General features: G+C 32.5%; 1 protein-coding gene across 3 annotated transcripts; it reads right to left on the bottom strand.

Moving 5' to 3' along the window:
• Positions 1–9,778: 9,778 nt before the first annotated feature.
• LOC114739525 (transcription factor EMB1444) lies at positions 9,779–15,968 on the bottom strand. Of its 3 annotated transcripts, none has more exons than XM_028927592.1 (11): positions 15,658–15,962; positions 14,911–15,300; positions 13,969–14,166; positions 13,424–13,517; positions 13,268–13,309; positions 12,984–13,043; positions 11,460–12,650; positions 11,267–11,368; positions 11,007–11,141; positions 10,495–10,620; positions 9,779–10,372 (listed from the first exon to the last, which is right to left on the bottom strand). In XM_028927592.1, exons 2-11 carry the CDS (start codon positions 15,006–15,008, stop codon positions 10,292–10,294), a joined length of 2,127 nt encoding a protein of 708 aa, XP_028783425.1. In that variant the 5' UTR covers positions 15,009–15,300; positions 15,658–15,962; the 3' UTR covers positions 9,779–10,291. The 3 variants fall into 3 exon arrangements, 2 of the variants coding, with proteins under 2 accessions (XP_028783425.1, XP_028783426.1); XM_028927593.1 differs by having other exon boundaries at positions 15,686–15,962; XR_003739613.1 differs by lacking the exon at positions 9,779–10,372 and having other exon boundaries at positions 10,503–10,620; positions 11,007–11,106; positions 15,658–15,968.
• Positions 15,969–16,563: the final 595 nt, after the last annotated feature.

The following is a 16,563-nucleotide window of genomic DNA, read 5'->3' as shown; positions in this document are numbered from 1 at the left end:
AAATTATATTACAACCACCACCAGTATTTTTTTATTTTCTCCGGACAGATAAGCTATTTTTTAAAAATTTTCTGGGATTCAATCTCGCATATTTTCAATGTTATGAAACTAAGTGGGATATTGGAACTTATTGGTAAATTATTACAAGAATTCTTACACAACCACACACTGCTAGTTGTTAACATGAGTAATTAATCATTATGGAACTTGAGGATACACACACACACGCATTCATATATATGGAGCAAGTATCCATCAATTAGTGCTCAATTTATGAAATGCAATAATTTTTCTACCTACGTTAAACACACCAGCACACAGACGATTGATTAGTCCTCATCAGAAGCCACATTTTCAGGCTTGTTTTATAAAAAAATTATTAAATTTGTACAATGTATTTGTAAAATCATTGCGTGCGTACGTGCATAATGTAACGTTTATACTGCAGCTAATCTGTAATATATTACAGCAAGCTAACGACGCTTTTTCCAAATTAAATTCATTGTGTTTATAGTTTAGTTTATTGCCCACATACATAAATTGAAATTTTTATTTTTGACTTAAAAATTTTACTTTTGGCTTAAAAAAAATTAAAAAAGTGTAACATTAAGTCATGAAAAATAATGTTTAATCAAACTCATGTACTACTTGACGTCCTAAATATGAGGTCTAGTTGACTAATTTAAGTAGATTAAAAAAATAAGTTAGGTTAGTTATTTGTAATAAATAGATATTATCTTTTCTAAAATATTCTTGCTAATTAAGTGTATTGGCTAAAATTACCATTATTAGAAGGATTACTTTGGAAAAAAAAAACACAAATATGAGAGATAAAGTGGATTGAGGTCTTATATTTAGGACCAAAATAAAAATCAAACGATGTTTTATATTAAGTACCGAAGGTAACATGACAATGTTAGGTTTTAGTTAATTCTGGTCTGTAATCCTGGTTTCGTTTAACAGCGCTGAACACAAAATGAAAAAGAATTTTGAGTCATGATTTAATTTTTCAGTACATTACAATTACTTTAATTTTCTTTTCTTTTTGTTGTATTGTTAGGGAGAAATATTCGGTGGATCCATCTATCTCAATTATTTTGTATTAATAAGCCAAATCGTGCGTCAAAATAATTGTTTGATAGCAAAACTATAATACATGAAAGAGTACTAGGGCAAATATTTTAAAGGAAAAAGAAATTAAGACAACAAGACCAGCAAGGCCTGAGATTTTTCTTAAAAATTAAAAGTAGATTAAATATTTCATTTGTTTTTATGTAGTGGATTTAGGAATCTTGAACCTCGCAAAAAGAATTATTTCAATAATTATGGATGTCAAATTATCAAAACTTTATGAATAAAAACTCAATCTAAATACAAAAAAGTGATGAGAAAATGTGCCAAATAAGCTCAGAAAGAAACTAATGCCTTTTTCATTTTCATCAAGATGATGCATGCGAATGCCTTTTTTCTCTGTTTTTTCCTCATTCTTTTCAACTTCAGAAAGAAACTCTCAAAAGTTGTAATTGGATTCTAGTTCTTGTATTCCATATGCGGTCCAAAGAGAGGCAAGAGTTGAAAGTTCTGAAACTTTGAATATTTGAAATTCTATTTTCTTCGGAAAAGAAGAAGCCAATCATCATCAAATTGCGTGCATGTTTCATGTTCGTTTTGTTAATTCAATATGAGTGCTATACTTTGACTGCTTTTCTTCCCACTTTTCCCTCTCAATTCAGCGTGTCAATGTGTACCATATATATCCAAGTTCTGGCTTGTAATTATCGGTCACATTTAATATTTGATCAAACTGACTAATATCTTCATTATTTTGATAGCGATCTATAAATTTGCACTGTTTATAAAACAGGAAAAATATATATTATTTTTTTAGACCAGCAATAATGCATGACGCCTTTGTCTAATTTAAAAAGATTATGCTTTTAACTACGTATATATGACACGATAATGGTATTAAACAATATCTAAAGTGTTATGCATTCAATATATAAAAAAAGCTTAATATATGAATTTCACATTAAAACATTTTACCCACATGGATTTCTTTTCTCAACTGGTATGTGTTTAATTCCCTATTGAAAGTTTAAACATTGGCTTAAAAAAAAAAATCTATTGAAACTTGGCAGAACTCAGGAAGGACGTCAAATCAATAGTAGTTGTTGAGGCAAAATGGTACTAAACCTCCTCTATTCTATGCGGGAAAAGAGATCATAATGATAATAACATTAATTAAATAGTTACTTGATTAGTAGAAATTAAATGAAACAGTGAAAGACACAACATCCTTCTCAATCACTTCTTGTAGGTAAACATCCCTCATGAGTAGGTAAACATTACCAAATGGTAGGTCTAATTGACTGCCACATATGGTCCCCGGCGAAGAGAAACCAACACGAAGTAACTATCGAATTTAAAAAAAATAAATTAACAATGATAACAGTAATTAATAACTTCAATAATAATATGGAATATTTACACTTGAACTTCTAGATTAACTACTTTTATTGTCACTATTAATTACCTTGCCTAATTCTTAGTTGTTTTAAGATTTGAAAGTATCGTACAATAATTAAATATTCACAAATGACAGGGCTTTTGTCATTGCAACCACATGTAAACTTCTTTATTTGAATATATGATTATTTTTTTCCATAAAAAAATTGACTACTATGTACTCCCGGAAGTCCAGAATAATTTAATTATTAGCTAACTAGCTACTTGCTTCGTAGTTAATAATTTGAGGTGTATATCTATTGTTATAATTGTTATAATTTTATTTTAAAGGACAGAATATATACTAGACAAGAGAAAAGACATATGTACACCTGCTTCTTATAGAATATAATTATACTCTACATGGACAGAGCTTATTCTATTATATCATTCTGATAATTTCACTTAATTCGATTGTCCTCTTCTTAGAAGTCCAAGATATGTTGCTTCAAATGTCTTCATTCTCTCTACTTGAGTTTTCTTTTATGAAGTTCCTTTTGATTTAAGGCTCTTCTTTCTTGTTCTCTACAAAATCTCTCTCTCTCTCTCTCTCTCTCACGCACACTCGCACACACACAGATTAAAATAAAGGGAAATATATATTAACCAGGGATTGAGAATAATTGTGCATGATATGACACTTGCCGCCCTTTTCTGTAATTTCACTGATAGGGTATATGTTTGAATTATTCAAAGATTTCTTTATTTTCTTGTTGTGACAGTTTATCGATCAAAACGATCATCATTCTGTGTTCTAACATTTTATAAGCAAGAAAATGTTTTGAGTCTGCACATATGTTCAGAGTCTTAGCGTCTACGATAAAAGAAAATATAGTTTCGTGGAAATACTGTGTCGGTAGCTAGGGTCATTATCTTAATTAATGATAAGAACAATTATACAAAAGTAATATATGGAAAACAATAGAAAGACAAATAAAGGAGCAACTAGTGCTTTATTTTAATGCAACCTTATGTTCATTTGCAAGATATGCGCCTCTGATAGTGTTTTTAATCAGTATTTTAACAGAAGCAAATTAATTAAATAATTCATGCAAGAAGAGATGACGTTGTTTATTAGTATGAATTTAATTTAAGTATGAAAGGATGACTAAATAATCTTAATATTCTTTTCATGACTATTGTCCTAGTTATAGTAGTAACCCTCTGTGATGTTCTATTTGAGGATTGCAGCGATTATCTTATTTATTTTAATCACTAGCTAGACAAGTCTCCTATACTAGTGACTTAAAAGTTTCATAATTGATATTAATGATCGAGGAAGATATAATTTTTTTTAATAAATTTACATTTGAAATCGCACTGCATGAAACGGTTAGTTTCTTTGGAAAATCCCTCACAAAATAATACCAGAAAAAGATCTTCACAATTTTTTTTCTGGTTCCAAGTTCTTTTTCGCTAGGAAAATTCAAAGGGGAAATTTGGGGTGTGTTTGGTTTCCTGTTTTAAAAACAAATTTTTGTTTTTAAAAATATAAAAACAAAAAAATTATTTGGTGATTTGTTTTTAGTTACTTGTTTTAAAAAACAAAAAACAGTAACATGTTTTTTAAAAACTAAAAGACCAAAACAACTTTCACATATTTTGTTATTTTTGTTTTTGTGTTTTTTACTTTTTGTTTTAAAAAATTTTAAGAAATCTTCTTCTTTTCTCACCTACTATCCACCACTTATCATTACTAGCCATAATTATCACCTACCAAGTGTGATTTTCTATGATTTTTTTTTTCAAACGTGATTTTTAAAATTATTATCCAAACAAATTCTTTTGTTTTTGTTTTGCAAAACTTGTTTTAAGAAACAATTTTCTAAAATTGTTTTGAGAACAAGAAAACAAAGAACAAAAACAAACAGGCCCTTGATTTTCTTCAATGTCTTTCTCTTCCGTATAATTTACTGAGCATACTAAACAAAATGTGTTTTCTTCCAAATTTTCATATTTTCTTAGATTTTTTTTTTGTATTGTAGTGGTGTTATTGTTTTATTGTATCTTTATGAGGATGTTATGATAAATAAGCTCACTCTATCTAAATCATTTTTACTTTTCTTAAATATACACCCCATAAGAGCCCAAAATATGAGGAGAACAACGAGCAATAACTAATGGAGGACACTATATCTTGAATTAACTCAATTTTAAAAATTTGAGTTTGTAAATCTTTCTACCTCATTATATACTCCTCTGGTCCTAAATGTAAGACCTTTATACTAGTGTATATAAGGGTCTTACATTTAGGACAGGAGGAGTATTACTTATTAAGCATAATTTTATCCAATACAAGACTTGTCACATTAACTCAAATCATTCATGTTTAGACGTCTTAATAACAATCTAAATATTAATTTCTTTTGTGGAGAGGGAACTTATATTTAAACTCCAGAAATTTGACTGAAAAAAGAGACAAGATTAAAAACAAATGCTTGCACATGGCAACTTGTTATCATGTTATAATTTGATTACTTTTTTTTTTTTTTACTAAAATACATTCTATTTATTTTTTTTAATATATAGTCTTGGAAAGTGTATATTCAGTTTAAGGATATTAGAATAACGAAATTGAATTGAACTAGAGTATAAGTAAATTTTTTATTCAAAAAAATATGTGTATATATATTTTTAAAATATAGAAAAGAACCACATCCGGAATAATCATGATAGAATGAGTAGTAAAGAGCAGACACAATATTTAAATGCAACAGTATGACTGGGTATCAAACCATATTTGACCAATCATCAACGATGGAGAATTTGTTTAGATATGTAACATAGGACACAATCAATCATCTATTTATAATTTAAAATACGATCGAGAATTTATAACAGCAACAATGATAAATTAAACAAGATTAGAGAGAGGACCACTTGTTGTTTGGAAGTATATGTTAGGGTGATATAGATTCATTGAATTAATTAAATTTTGCAGTAACGACTCATCAATTTCTACCAGCCACGGCAATTGCAAGGAAATGAGATCGAAGAGAATTCTTCACTGTTTCAAATCTTAGTTCATACGCAATGCGAATTCCTTCATAATAATTAAAATTTCCCTTCAACTTCAGACACACACACTTTGAATATTAGTTTTAATTAATATCTGTTTCCCCCACAGACACGTACGATCAAATCATATGAAATCAATTGCTGAGTTAAAGATAAGATCTGATTGAGATACTACGATAAATCCAAATTACCATTATTTGACATATGAATAATTCCGCCACCCTGCAATATTATGAGTGAAATTATTTGACAAAAACCTCATAATGTTTTATTGCAAGTGATTCCCTTAGTACTATCAAGCACTTGGTTTAACTAGTAAAGGGTTGTACCAGCATAATGAAAGGTCTCACGAGTTCGAGCTCTAGGAATGCCAAAAAAAAAAAAACACTTAACTATAAGTTATTTATATCATTAAAATTATAAGAAAAAATTATCACTACTTTTCAATATTCCTTTATCTTAAATAGTTTTATTTTTTTTAATATCACATCTGCATTCATAAAGGTGTTTTTCAAAATATTTAATGCTATTATTTTTTCTAAATGTGTTTTATATTTAATCTAAAAAGTAGTATACGCCTTATATTAAGGATAGCAGGGAGTGTGTCTTTCTTTTTTTTTTTTAATTTTTTTTCATCCCACTGAAAAACAACTATAGTGTTGTTGAATGTTTTGAGTCCCAAGTACGCTTGTTTACGAAAATTAGAAGTGTATGTAGTTCACTGAGTAGCAATAAAATAAAATTGTACTAAATGAGACTTTAAATCACAAAGTATTAATTAAATCTAGGACTGTTGCATCCATTTTAATTTAATTTTACCCCAAACAGGTTCAGTTTGGTGCTTTGATGCACAGCATGTCATTCTAGACATTGGTTACCAAACTGTCATTCACTTGCGTAATTAAGTACCATTAGATTTTATATTAAAGATCGGAATATCATATAGGATTCATTTGGATTAGCGATAGAAAAGGTAGCTTATTTCTAATCTGACTTTTAAAAAAATAAGATTGGGTAAAAGTTAAATTGGGTAAGGTGAATTGTGTTTGAATTGAAGTTTAAAAAGTTAGTTTGTAAAAGTTAGACTGAGTAAAAGGTTATTTGGATTATAATTAAATAAAAATAAGTTTGTTTGTAAAATTACCAAAATAGGTATGTGTTTTAATAAATAATAAAACATAATAAAAAAATAAATTTATATAATACAATAAATTTAAATTAATTTAATATGAAAAAGAAAAAGTTAATGACTGAATTAAATTTTAAAACATTAGAGAAATCATAAAAAAATTATTGTAAATATAAAGTGAAACATGCATAATTCACATTCATAAATAAATCTGACAAATAAAAATTAAAAAAATTATGATAAAAGCCAATTAAATTAAAATTACTTAAATTAGAAATGAAAAATGCCACCCGCAGTCTTAAACTACGATTTAAGATAAGAAAATAGAAGATATCATGACGAAAAAAACAGCAAGAACAGCAGAATTAAGCCTCCATGCGGGCACTAGCAGCCTTTTTCTGAGCGTCATGGTCCATATGCTATTTCATCAAAAAAGCTTCCACCCTCATCTTATTTTCATTCGTGCATTTCCACTCATTTTGACCCTCAAGCACGGTAGCCCACAAGTTGTGCCAAACAAGCATAAATTTTTGAGTCGAGCTTCTCCTCAAAATAAGCTATTTATGACTCATTAGAAGCTTTCCCAAACAGGCACATAATTAATAAGCTTATTCTTTAGTAATAAGATTATTATTAAAACACGCTCCTAGGCAACAGGGACGAACAACAGTTAAGACACATACATCATTGCCTACAAAGACTGACCCGACCTAATTAAGTTCAGTTGAGGGGGAAAAGGTTAGAAATGAAAAAAAAAAAAAAACGTGTGAATGGTATAAAAATTGAGTTATAAGATCACGTCACAAGTTTTAAGGCACTTTGACCCGATCAATATAATTACTATATCTCATCTTCTTTATATGTTTATATTAACTGCTTTCTTAATTAAATTAATTATCTGTAAGAACTTTAATTTTTATAATATTTTAAATTTATTTTTAATCTTAACATAAAACCTTAAGTCATTGAGTATATGAACTTTTTTTTTTCAACTTATATACCTCTTTATAGCCCAATTTTATCTAATGTGAGACTTTTGCTTATGTTAAGTTCATTCCGTTCATATTTTTTTAATTAAAGGAGCAGGTACTAATAATTTGAGATTATGAGGCGATAGAACTCACGACTTTCCACTTGCTGGGGACTATGTACAAGACCTTTGATAGCCCCATTCACATTTTATATCCCAACAATTACAAATACGTTGCCCGTTGGACACTTATATACAATAAATTAGTTCTTCTTTTTTAGACTTTTGGGACAGTTTGCTAGCTTAAGTCATGTAGCTGCAATAGAATTATTATCATTATTGGACCTAAAACTATGTTCTGTATGTAAAGAAAAGTAAAATGAAATCCTATCGCAAATTTTGTTTATTATTATGAGTATTAGAACGACGGGGAAATGTTTTAGATGCTACGAGACAAGAATTTCTTAGAAATTTTCGGTCAAAAAATAATTTCTTAGAGATGAAAGATATTGAAAATTGAATATGATAGATGATAGCAGATCTAATCAAGAATTTGAAAGAGAGAGGAGGGAAAAGTTTCGATCGTACCAGTGTCCTAGTGATCTTAAAATAATAGTGGACTCTACTCCTCAGGTTCTAAATATAAAACCCCTTTTGTAGTGTAATTTACATATAAAAAAAATCTTATATTTAGAACCGGAGGAATTTTTTTTTTCTTGGGGCTTAAAGTTCAACACACAGATGGATCAAATCATGTCAAGAATCAAATATATATAAAATTAATAGTAATTTGCGTCAGTTGGGACTCATAGTTTCTCTTAAATCTAGAGACACCATATTATGTCGTTTAACATAATCAAAACGGAATAATAGCATCTCCATTTTTAAATGACCTCACCTCCAAAGATCGAAAGCTTTGACTCAACAAATTTAATTGCAAGATAAGTTTGCGTGAAGTTTTTCTTTTTCCTTTTCTTGGTATTTATTTAAGCTTCATGCTAGAAGGAAAGGTTGCTTTTCAACTGATATCGGTTTTGCTTAATGCATATTTAATTTTTGAAATGGGGTATTATCAATCAATTTAACAATTATATGCGGAAACTCTAAAATTGAACTCTACAGACGTAATTGGAGGCCCAGAATCTGGCCTGACGTGGGCATCGCAGTCGTTGGCCCATTTGATGTAAAAGTAAATTACAAGTTAGCATATTGTTTGACCCAAAAAAAAACAGTTAGCATGTTGACTTCAATATAAAATGAAACTTCTGCCAAGGCTGAGTCTGCTAAAAGAGGTGTTCACATTCAGTATCTAACAGTACCTAAAATGAGATTGTCTCTAATAGAATAATACCTATGCATAACAGGAAAACAAATGAAACTTGTAAGTTTACTCTAACAGAAAGAGCTAATCTCTCAAAACATAATAAATTAATATTCAAATTCCCTCTAAAAAGATTGTCACATTTAGTACCCTATAGTCTTCGAATGGACTTGTTTCAAATAAAAGAATACATATACTAAAAAAAAAAAGAAACTTATACTATGTAAAAATTTACAAAGCGAGAACGAAAAAAAATAACTAGATTTGTTTTCAAGCCCTTGCTATTAGATTTTTTGATAAAAATATAACGTTAAGAAAATTTTAAAATTTGATGATTTTATCAGGTGATATCATGTGCAAATAGTAATAATATATTCAAAGTAACCATTTTTGGCCTGGCTAGAGTGATAGAATGAATAAAGAATAAGAGCTGTTGCCAATAAGAATAACTTAAATCTTTTCAAATTAGAGGATTTTTTTAATCGATTCTCTTTTTAAAAAATAAAGCACAGAGAATGCGTATGTGGGGAGTATTCATTTCTTCCTTTTTCACACTAACTCTTTTTTTTTTTTTTGGGGTAAAATATTAATTAAATAGATAGCTTCGAATCATACGAATCCATTGGGAACTATCACTGCTGCATGTTCTTGTACATAGTTGAAATAGTTGCTGAAAGGCTAGTAAATCAACCCAGAGCATTGGCTGCGAAAGTAAAGGTGGTTAAGTAAATTCTTGATCAAGAAATTTGGAGTTTTGAACCTTGAACACGCGTTTTTTTTTTTTTTTCAATTTTAATTCCATCAGAGCTACAGTCAAGACTCCAGATTATGCTTACCATTATTTAATATCTAATTATAATTAACAAACTGCAGCATTAAGTTTTAATACATTTATAACACAAAGAAATTCGATCCCAGATTTTATATTAAAAAAAATATTTTGCATAGTTGACGCTAAATACATAAAAGACCACAGCCTTTTCCTCCATTACAAATAAAAGTTCTTAATTTCATAAAGGAGCAGCACACCCGTCCCTAATCTGAATCCGCATGTAGAATGGCAGTGATTCTCTACAAGAGAATTCTCTTCCCACAAGTCATCAACTCTAAATGTGCACGTTTTCATTTGGTCGACCTCAAAAGCCAGAACCCAAAAGCGCCCTGAAGTCAATGAACCTTCTTTTTACCCGCTGGTTAGTCACCATTTTCAGCAGCTGGCTCATCATTAGGTAGAGGCTTGAAATTAACTGTTGTCTTCTACATCACACACACACAAAACCAAAAAAATGCTACAAGATATAGGTCATACGCCTTTACTGATTTGATAGATGGAAATGTCAAAATTCTACTTGAAACTTTTCTTCATTTGCTGCAAAATATGCAACAGAGGGCACATAATATCCATTCTCTGAAAACCTCTGGGAACCTGTGGATGCAACAGAAGATATATCTCAGAATTCTGCTGTAACCATGGTTAAAGTTATCAAATTAGGGATTTCACCCGCCAAAAAGAAGCCATACTAATCAAATCAGGCAATATTTCTATACCTCAACAATGAAACAAGCCCACATGGTGCCCGAACGACTTTCCAAGTCACCTTTCAAAATGGTTAGCTCCATCCGTCGGAGCACATTGGCAATCTCCAAGAAAAACCCATGTTCACTGCATATCATCTGCAGACAAAACATGACAGTTCGGTAAATGAATTCTTGAGCTTGAGATTATAGCAAAATATCAGAGGCCTCTATATAATAGTTGGAAGTTTTTTTAATAAAAATTATCACTGACACCGCATCTAGGTTTCTATAACCAAGTGGAACGGGTTTGATCCTGGTGGCCCTCACTCTCCTGTTTCATATCAAGCTTCATTACAAAAATATAATGGGTTCGTAACTTATTCACACCTAAAGCCCAAAGGGCTTTTGAGATATAGCGTGTTGGAGATTATAATAAATCTATTTATAAGCCTAACAGTGAAAAGTTCGTTGACAAGCGATAACTAGTTAACTACGAAATCTGACATGGCTTGGACCAATGGTCAAGGAGAAAATATGCATACCTCTATGCGCATGTTCCCTGAGCATCCAAGTTCTTCGATGATCATGGGGCATAGTTGGCGTTCACTTTCAAAGTCAAATGCATAACTCCTTCCTGAATGGCTGCCATTGGTTTTCTGTTTATCGCACTTAGGTACCTATACTAAGATGTAACGATTCAGTATCTTTATTGGCAATATAGCATTGATGTCCAATGTGACACTAGCATTCTTGTGGATTAAAGATCAGGGCTGTCATCATAATAAATGTTGTTTATAATTACCTCCTGAAGCAAGCATCGTTTCAGTTTCTCAGCCTGGTTTGTAATATTTCGTAAGTGCAGCATGTGCTTTACCGTCCGTTCTAAGAGGTTGTCAATGCTACACTGTAAATCATAAGACCAAAGAAAACCACGTTATAAAGTGCAAAAGGAACTCCGAACTTTTTAGCTTTGGTACTGGAACACATCAACTTACCCCGGCACCATCTGGGACAAGTTCTCTCAGCTCCTTCATCCTGTCCATAATCAACTGTCTATCCCTGGGTCTTGGCCTTTTGGTGTTCCCGACTCTGGCTCTTTTCTTGCTGGTGCTAGAAAGCTTGGGTCCACTGTTAGGCTGCACACGACCGTAAACCTTCTCCTGCTCTGTCTCATTAATCAATATGCTTGAATTGCCATCAAAAGATCTTGATGTAACAAGGTTACTGAAATCATCCGTGCACTTGGCCATAAAGTCAGGTGCGACACAATTTTCATGATCTGAATAATTCACCATCCAAGTGCTTTCTTCAGGATGACTACGTGGAGGAATGGAAGCAGTACATTCTCTTGGCAAGGTTACAGGAGGCTTAACATCAGTGGCTTCGCTCAATGAAGAATCATCCAAGGCACTCTCCAAACTGCCCATAACAGCACCCAAAAGATATTCTGAATTACCTTCGTTGAGAAACTGCAAATCTTTAACATAATCTTGCCCTTTCCCATCTAACATCAAAGGTGAGCTACTGCATGCATGAGCAGAAAAATATTTCCACAGAGGCTCAGCTGTCTGTCCATTAGCAGTGTGTCCAAGTGCTCTATGTAAATCAAAGTGCAAGGAAACTTCAGATAAACCATGCACATCATCACCATTTTTATGATCAGTATTATTGCCTTCAAAATGTTCTGTCATATCTTCGCTGGAGTAAGAGCACGTTTCATTTGTTATCTCATCAAATAATCCCGCATTGTTGACCCACTGAGAAAAGGCCAATAACTTTTCTTCCGTTTGGCTCAAATTCATGTCCACCTGACCTATGTGTCTCGGATCTTTCAAAACTCCAGTGTACGGGGAACTGATCTCACTTTTGCGAGCCTTCTTGGGATTATCCAATTGATCTTCCCCAAACGTGCGACACTCCTTGTGAATAAATAATGGCCCTGTTGAATATAACCTTGTCGATCCATCTACACCAAGTGATGTGCCACCATAAAGTTTGTCTTCCAGTTTATTGTTTGAAATAGAAGACGCTTCATCCAACTTATCCACAAGACAATCTGTCAAGGATGAGAATAACGGTGCTTGAATATCAACATCTGAGCTCAAAAATGTAGTATTTGACACCCCACAACACATCGAATTGAATATCTCCTTGACATTGGCAACAAATACCAGGTCTTCATCAACCTAAAATCTTGACAGGAAAAGAGAGATCAATGTAGGCTGAAAAAGAAAAATGCGACACATTCACTATGGACAAAAATGAAGGCACGAGCTAGCACACTAACGCATGTAAAATTAGCACCCTGTCATTCAGGCTCTAGGCAGACATGCATACTCATAGAGGGAGAGAAATACACAAGGGAATTAAGGTACGGAATATATCAAATTAACATTAAAATGGCCCTCAAATTTGTGCCAAAGAATTTTCAGATTTTTCATCTATCATGATCTCACACAGTAATAGTAAAACATATAGTTTGTCTAGTTGGAGGACCCAAATATGAAACAAAGACTCACCGCTTCAAATGAACCAAATTGCAAAACTCCATGTGGAAGAACTGGTACAACCACAATAGTCTGCAAAAAAAGAAAAAGTTGATGAACTCTAAACCTGCTTGAAAGTGGCCTATTAAGTTGCAGCAAGCTAACAACATTTTGCAAAGCATGCATATTATACAGAAGCTGAGTCGACCAGGGCAATCAGTAGTACAAATGCCCAATGCTTCGTAGCTCATCACCAGAACCAAAAGCGTCATTCTTCATCATGGCATCAACTAAGTAATATATTGAGAGATTTTTACCTTTATGCCAGATGCAAATTGAAGAAGCCATTCATAAGGGCACTGCAGGAGTAAAATACTGCATATATTAGGTATCCATATCAAACTACAAAATATACAGAAAAATAAAAGATTAAAGTACCAGTGATTTGTAAAATCTTGTGATTAGAATCTCACCTCAGATATTATGTTAGCGTTGAAATTACTTGTGAAGACATCCTCACAGAAAGCCCAACAATGAACCCCTTTAAGAGCTATTTCTCCAACAATCCTGACGGAATAATAAGGGCTAAGGTCAAATTTGGAGGTGCTTTGTACAAACAAAACTTTTGAATAGTACATATTTACTACATTAACCAGTATTGCTCACTGATACCATTTACAAGTCTAGATGGGAGCTACTTCATTGTATATTATGCAAAGAAGCAACACTCAGAACGGCCAATTCAAAGTGTGTACTGCAACAATTTCAGGTTTGGTGGCTCAATGAAAGTGAGAAAAGAGACTTCCCTGAGGATTCGTCCTTCAATTTTATGCTCACAGGGTCTCAACCTAAAAACATTCGTTCAATATTTCTCAATTTTCAACCAAATAGGATAGATGGTCTTCATATTTTCTGAGGTCAATCTCTGAATATGCATGTCTCTTTGCATGAGTAAATTGCCAGATAAAGAACAAAATTTGCAACCACAAGCATTTGTGAGTTAGAAATAAGGCTTTACCCCTCTCCCAAAATGTACTTCAGATTAGACATTTCATTCATGAGTGGCTGAACAGAATAAGCTCCAGAATCACCAGTACTTTCATTACTTGTAAAAAAGACAGAATCTGAGGCTTCACAATTAATGCCGCTGGGGATGCTTTCCACAGCCCCGTTTTCTTTTTGGCAACCACAGTATCCATCTTCCCAGGTCAAGGTCCTAAAACAATTAAGTAAACATGCGTCATAATCAATACACCTCTGATCTAACTGTATCTATCATTAAACATGGAAAAACTATATGCCAGAATGCTTTCTCAATCGCATTGATACTAAAAAAATATGCAAATTATGATGCTGGACATTAATCTTCTAAACTTCAATCCACGAAAATCTCATATAATATGCTCAAAATGATTTCTGATATGGTTAGTCCAGGGCTTGGCCAAAGGGATATTTTGACCGTAAGATGCTTAAACGTGTCCAGCAAATGGATCTGCAATTTGACACAGGACATGGGGACATAAATACATAAACTGCATTCTCAATCAGGAAGCATTTCTTTGATACAATAAAATAATAAAGCATATGCAGGACCATAAAGTAGCTAAAAATCCACAAAATATCCTCCCACATGAAGAAGTAAACGTGAATGTATAGTCAAAGATCACTGAGCTAAAAATCCACACAATTAAAGCAAACTATAAATAATTACAGCACTTGAAGCAATTTGCAATGAAGGTAGATCATAGTTAGAATTATCCTACATCCTCCTAAGCAAGCATTGAGAATATTGTCTTTAATACCCAGCTAAAAACTCAGAAAACTACAACTAAACTAGACACTTGTCATTATGATGGAAAATTACATAAACTATTATGTAACAGAGGCAACAAGCCTCACTGATTTTATCAAAACACAGGATAAAATGTAGAGGAAGCAACTCTGAAGTCCAGGAACTCACATTGGAAGATGGTGATTAAGCTTCCAAAACACAGCATAATTCCAATGAGTATAATCACAAAAACTTTTCAACAAATGTGTTACAGAAGTGGCTTCCATTCAATTTTTGGGAACTTTGCTTAGTGAACCAGAATCAGAATCAGAACTAATAACAACTTCAGGATCGACCCCTAGCTACCCCGGTATGAACCTCGACCTGCTTGTTTAATCCATAAACCCGCTCTTCTTTTGATTGGTGGCTCTGTTGTACACAGGATCAACAGTACCATCATAGCTTGGCCCCAACGAAGAATTATGAGAAAATAAACGTAAATAGCCGTCTTGGAAATTCCAACGAAATTCCAAGCAATACTCTCAGAAATCTCCTGGGAAAATTCAGTCACCAAGGATCCTGCATGGATCAAAGAAGTAGAGGGTCATTTATATCACTACATTACAATTATTATGAAATATAAGAATAATCTTTCAGTATGGAAAATAACCTCGATATTAATTATTTGCCTCAGATTTATTGGGTCACTTGAGTGCTCAATAAATTGTTTTCATTCCATTAATTTCAGCCTTTGACAGATGGTGAAAAGATAACTTGCAATCTAAGGAGGGAAAATTATTCGATAGTTGAATCAAAATTAAAACTTGCAGTGGTAGACAATAATGAAAAAGGAGCCAAAAGCCGGGTGAAGAAACAAAGTGGGGCATACTTATACATATTCACACAGAACGATACACACAAGCTAATTCAGCTTACTCTAGCCATCAGAGTGCGAGATAACAACCGAGAAAACAATATCTGTTTCTGCTCCATTTTCTCAGCGACCAAACAAGACAATGAATGGCCAAACCGCTTGCCTATGCCATGGAAGATGGAATCAAGAAACTTGTCCTATCGCAAAATAGTTGGACACCATTAGAGCAGTATCTAAGTGAATCTTCCTCCTCGGATAAGGAATTATCAAAAACACCAAAATTCAAAGAAACTGGAGAAAAAAGTGAAAAGCATGGTCTCTTCCACAGAAAAAGTCTTCAGGCCCAGCTCCCCAATAATCTTCAACCTCAATGAAAACAGGGCACCATTTATATAATGTATTGCTAACCGGCCCGCCAATCATCAGTGCCCAGGGCCCCCCTCCGTTGGATTATTCATCTTTCCGGATTCCAAAATTTTATTAAACAGATTTCATAAAAGAGTTGGAGTGGAAGTGGATTTCGGGACCCACAAATAGTGAAAGAAGTTGATCATGAAGTTGCAGTACGTGATCGCGTGGAAAAAGGAATTTTTGCTATTGGTGAATCTTCTCCTCGTGATTCTCTCCCATTGCTTCCATGTTCTGATTTTATCCGAGGCTCCGACATGGGAGAATCATCGTTCTGCCCTACACATGCCACGCGAGAGAGATTCTTTATTCCTTTCCTTTTTAAGTAAAACAAGTTTTAGTCTTATCTTAATTACTTTAATCACTTGGAAGTTTTTCAGATCAAATTATCTACTGATAAAATTCTTGTTTCTAAAAATATTTATCATAAAAATTTTCATCTTTTAATTCAATTATTATTCTAATGTTCATGTTATATATACATTCAATTCTAATGAGTTTCATCATTTTTGCCCTAAAAAATGTAATATTGTCTTATTTATAAAAAAGGTTTGGACGAG

The sequence above is a fragment of the Neltuma alba genome, unplaced genomic scaffold, assembly GCF_004799145.2.
Source record: "Neltuma alba isolate B1F8T4 unplaced genomic scaffold, ASM479914v2 tig00002863_pilon, whole genome shotgun sequence".
Lineage (NCBI taxonomy): Eukaryota > Viridiplantae > Streptophyta > Magnoliopsida > Fabales > Fabaceae > Neltuma > Neltuma alba.
The sequence above is the reverse complement of the archived record's forward strand: the minus strand, read 5'-3'. Positions and strand labels throughout refer to the sequence as shown.

Bases quoted from the DNA above. Each gene is read 5' to 3' on its own strand.
- LOC114739525 (XM_028927592.1), bottom strand. From the start codon at position 15,008: ATGGAAGCCACTTCTGTAACACATTTGTTGAAAAGTTTTTGTGATTAT. The intron at 14,167-14,910 runs GTGAGTTCCTGG...TAATTGTTTTAG, and splicing joins CTTAATCACCATCTTCCAAT to GACCTTGACCTGGGAAGATG. The intron at 10,373-10,494 runs GTATAGAAATAT...TTGCATCCACAG, and splicing joins GGGCTTGTTTCATTGTTGAG to GTTCCCAGAGGTTTTCAGAG.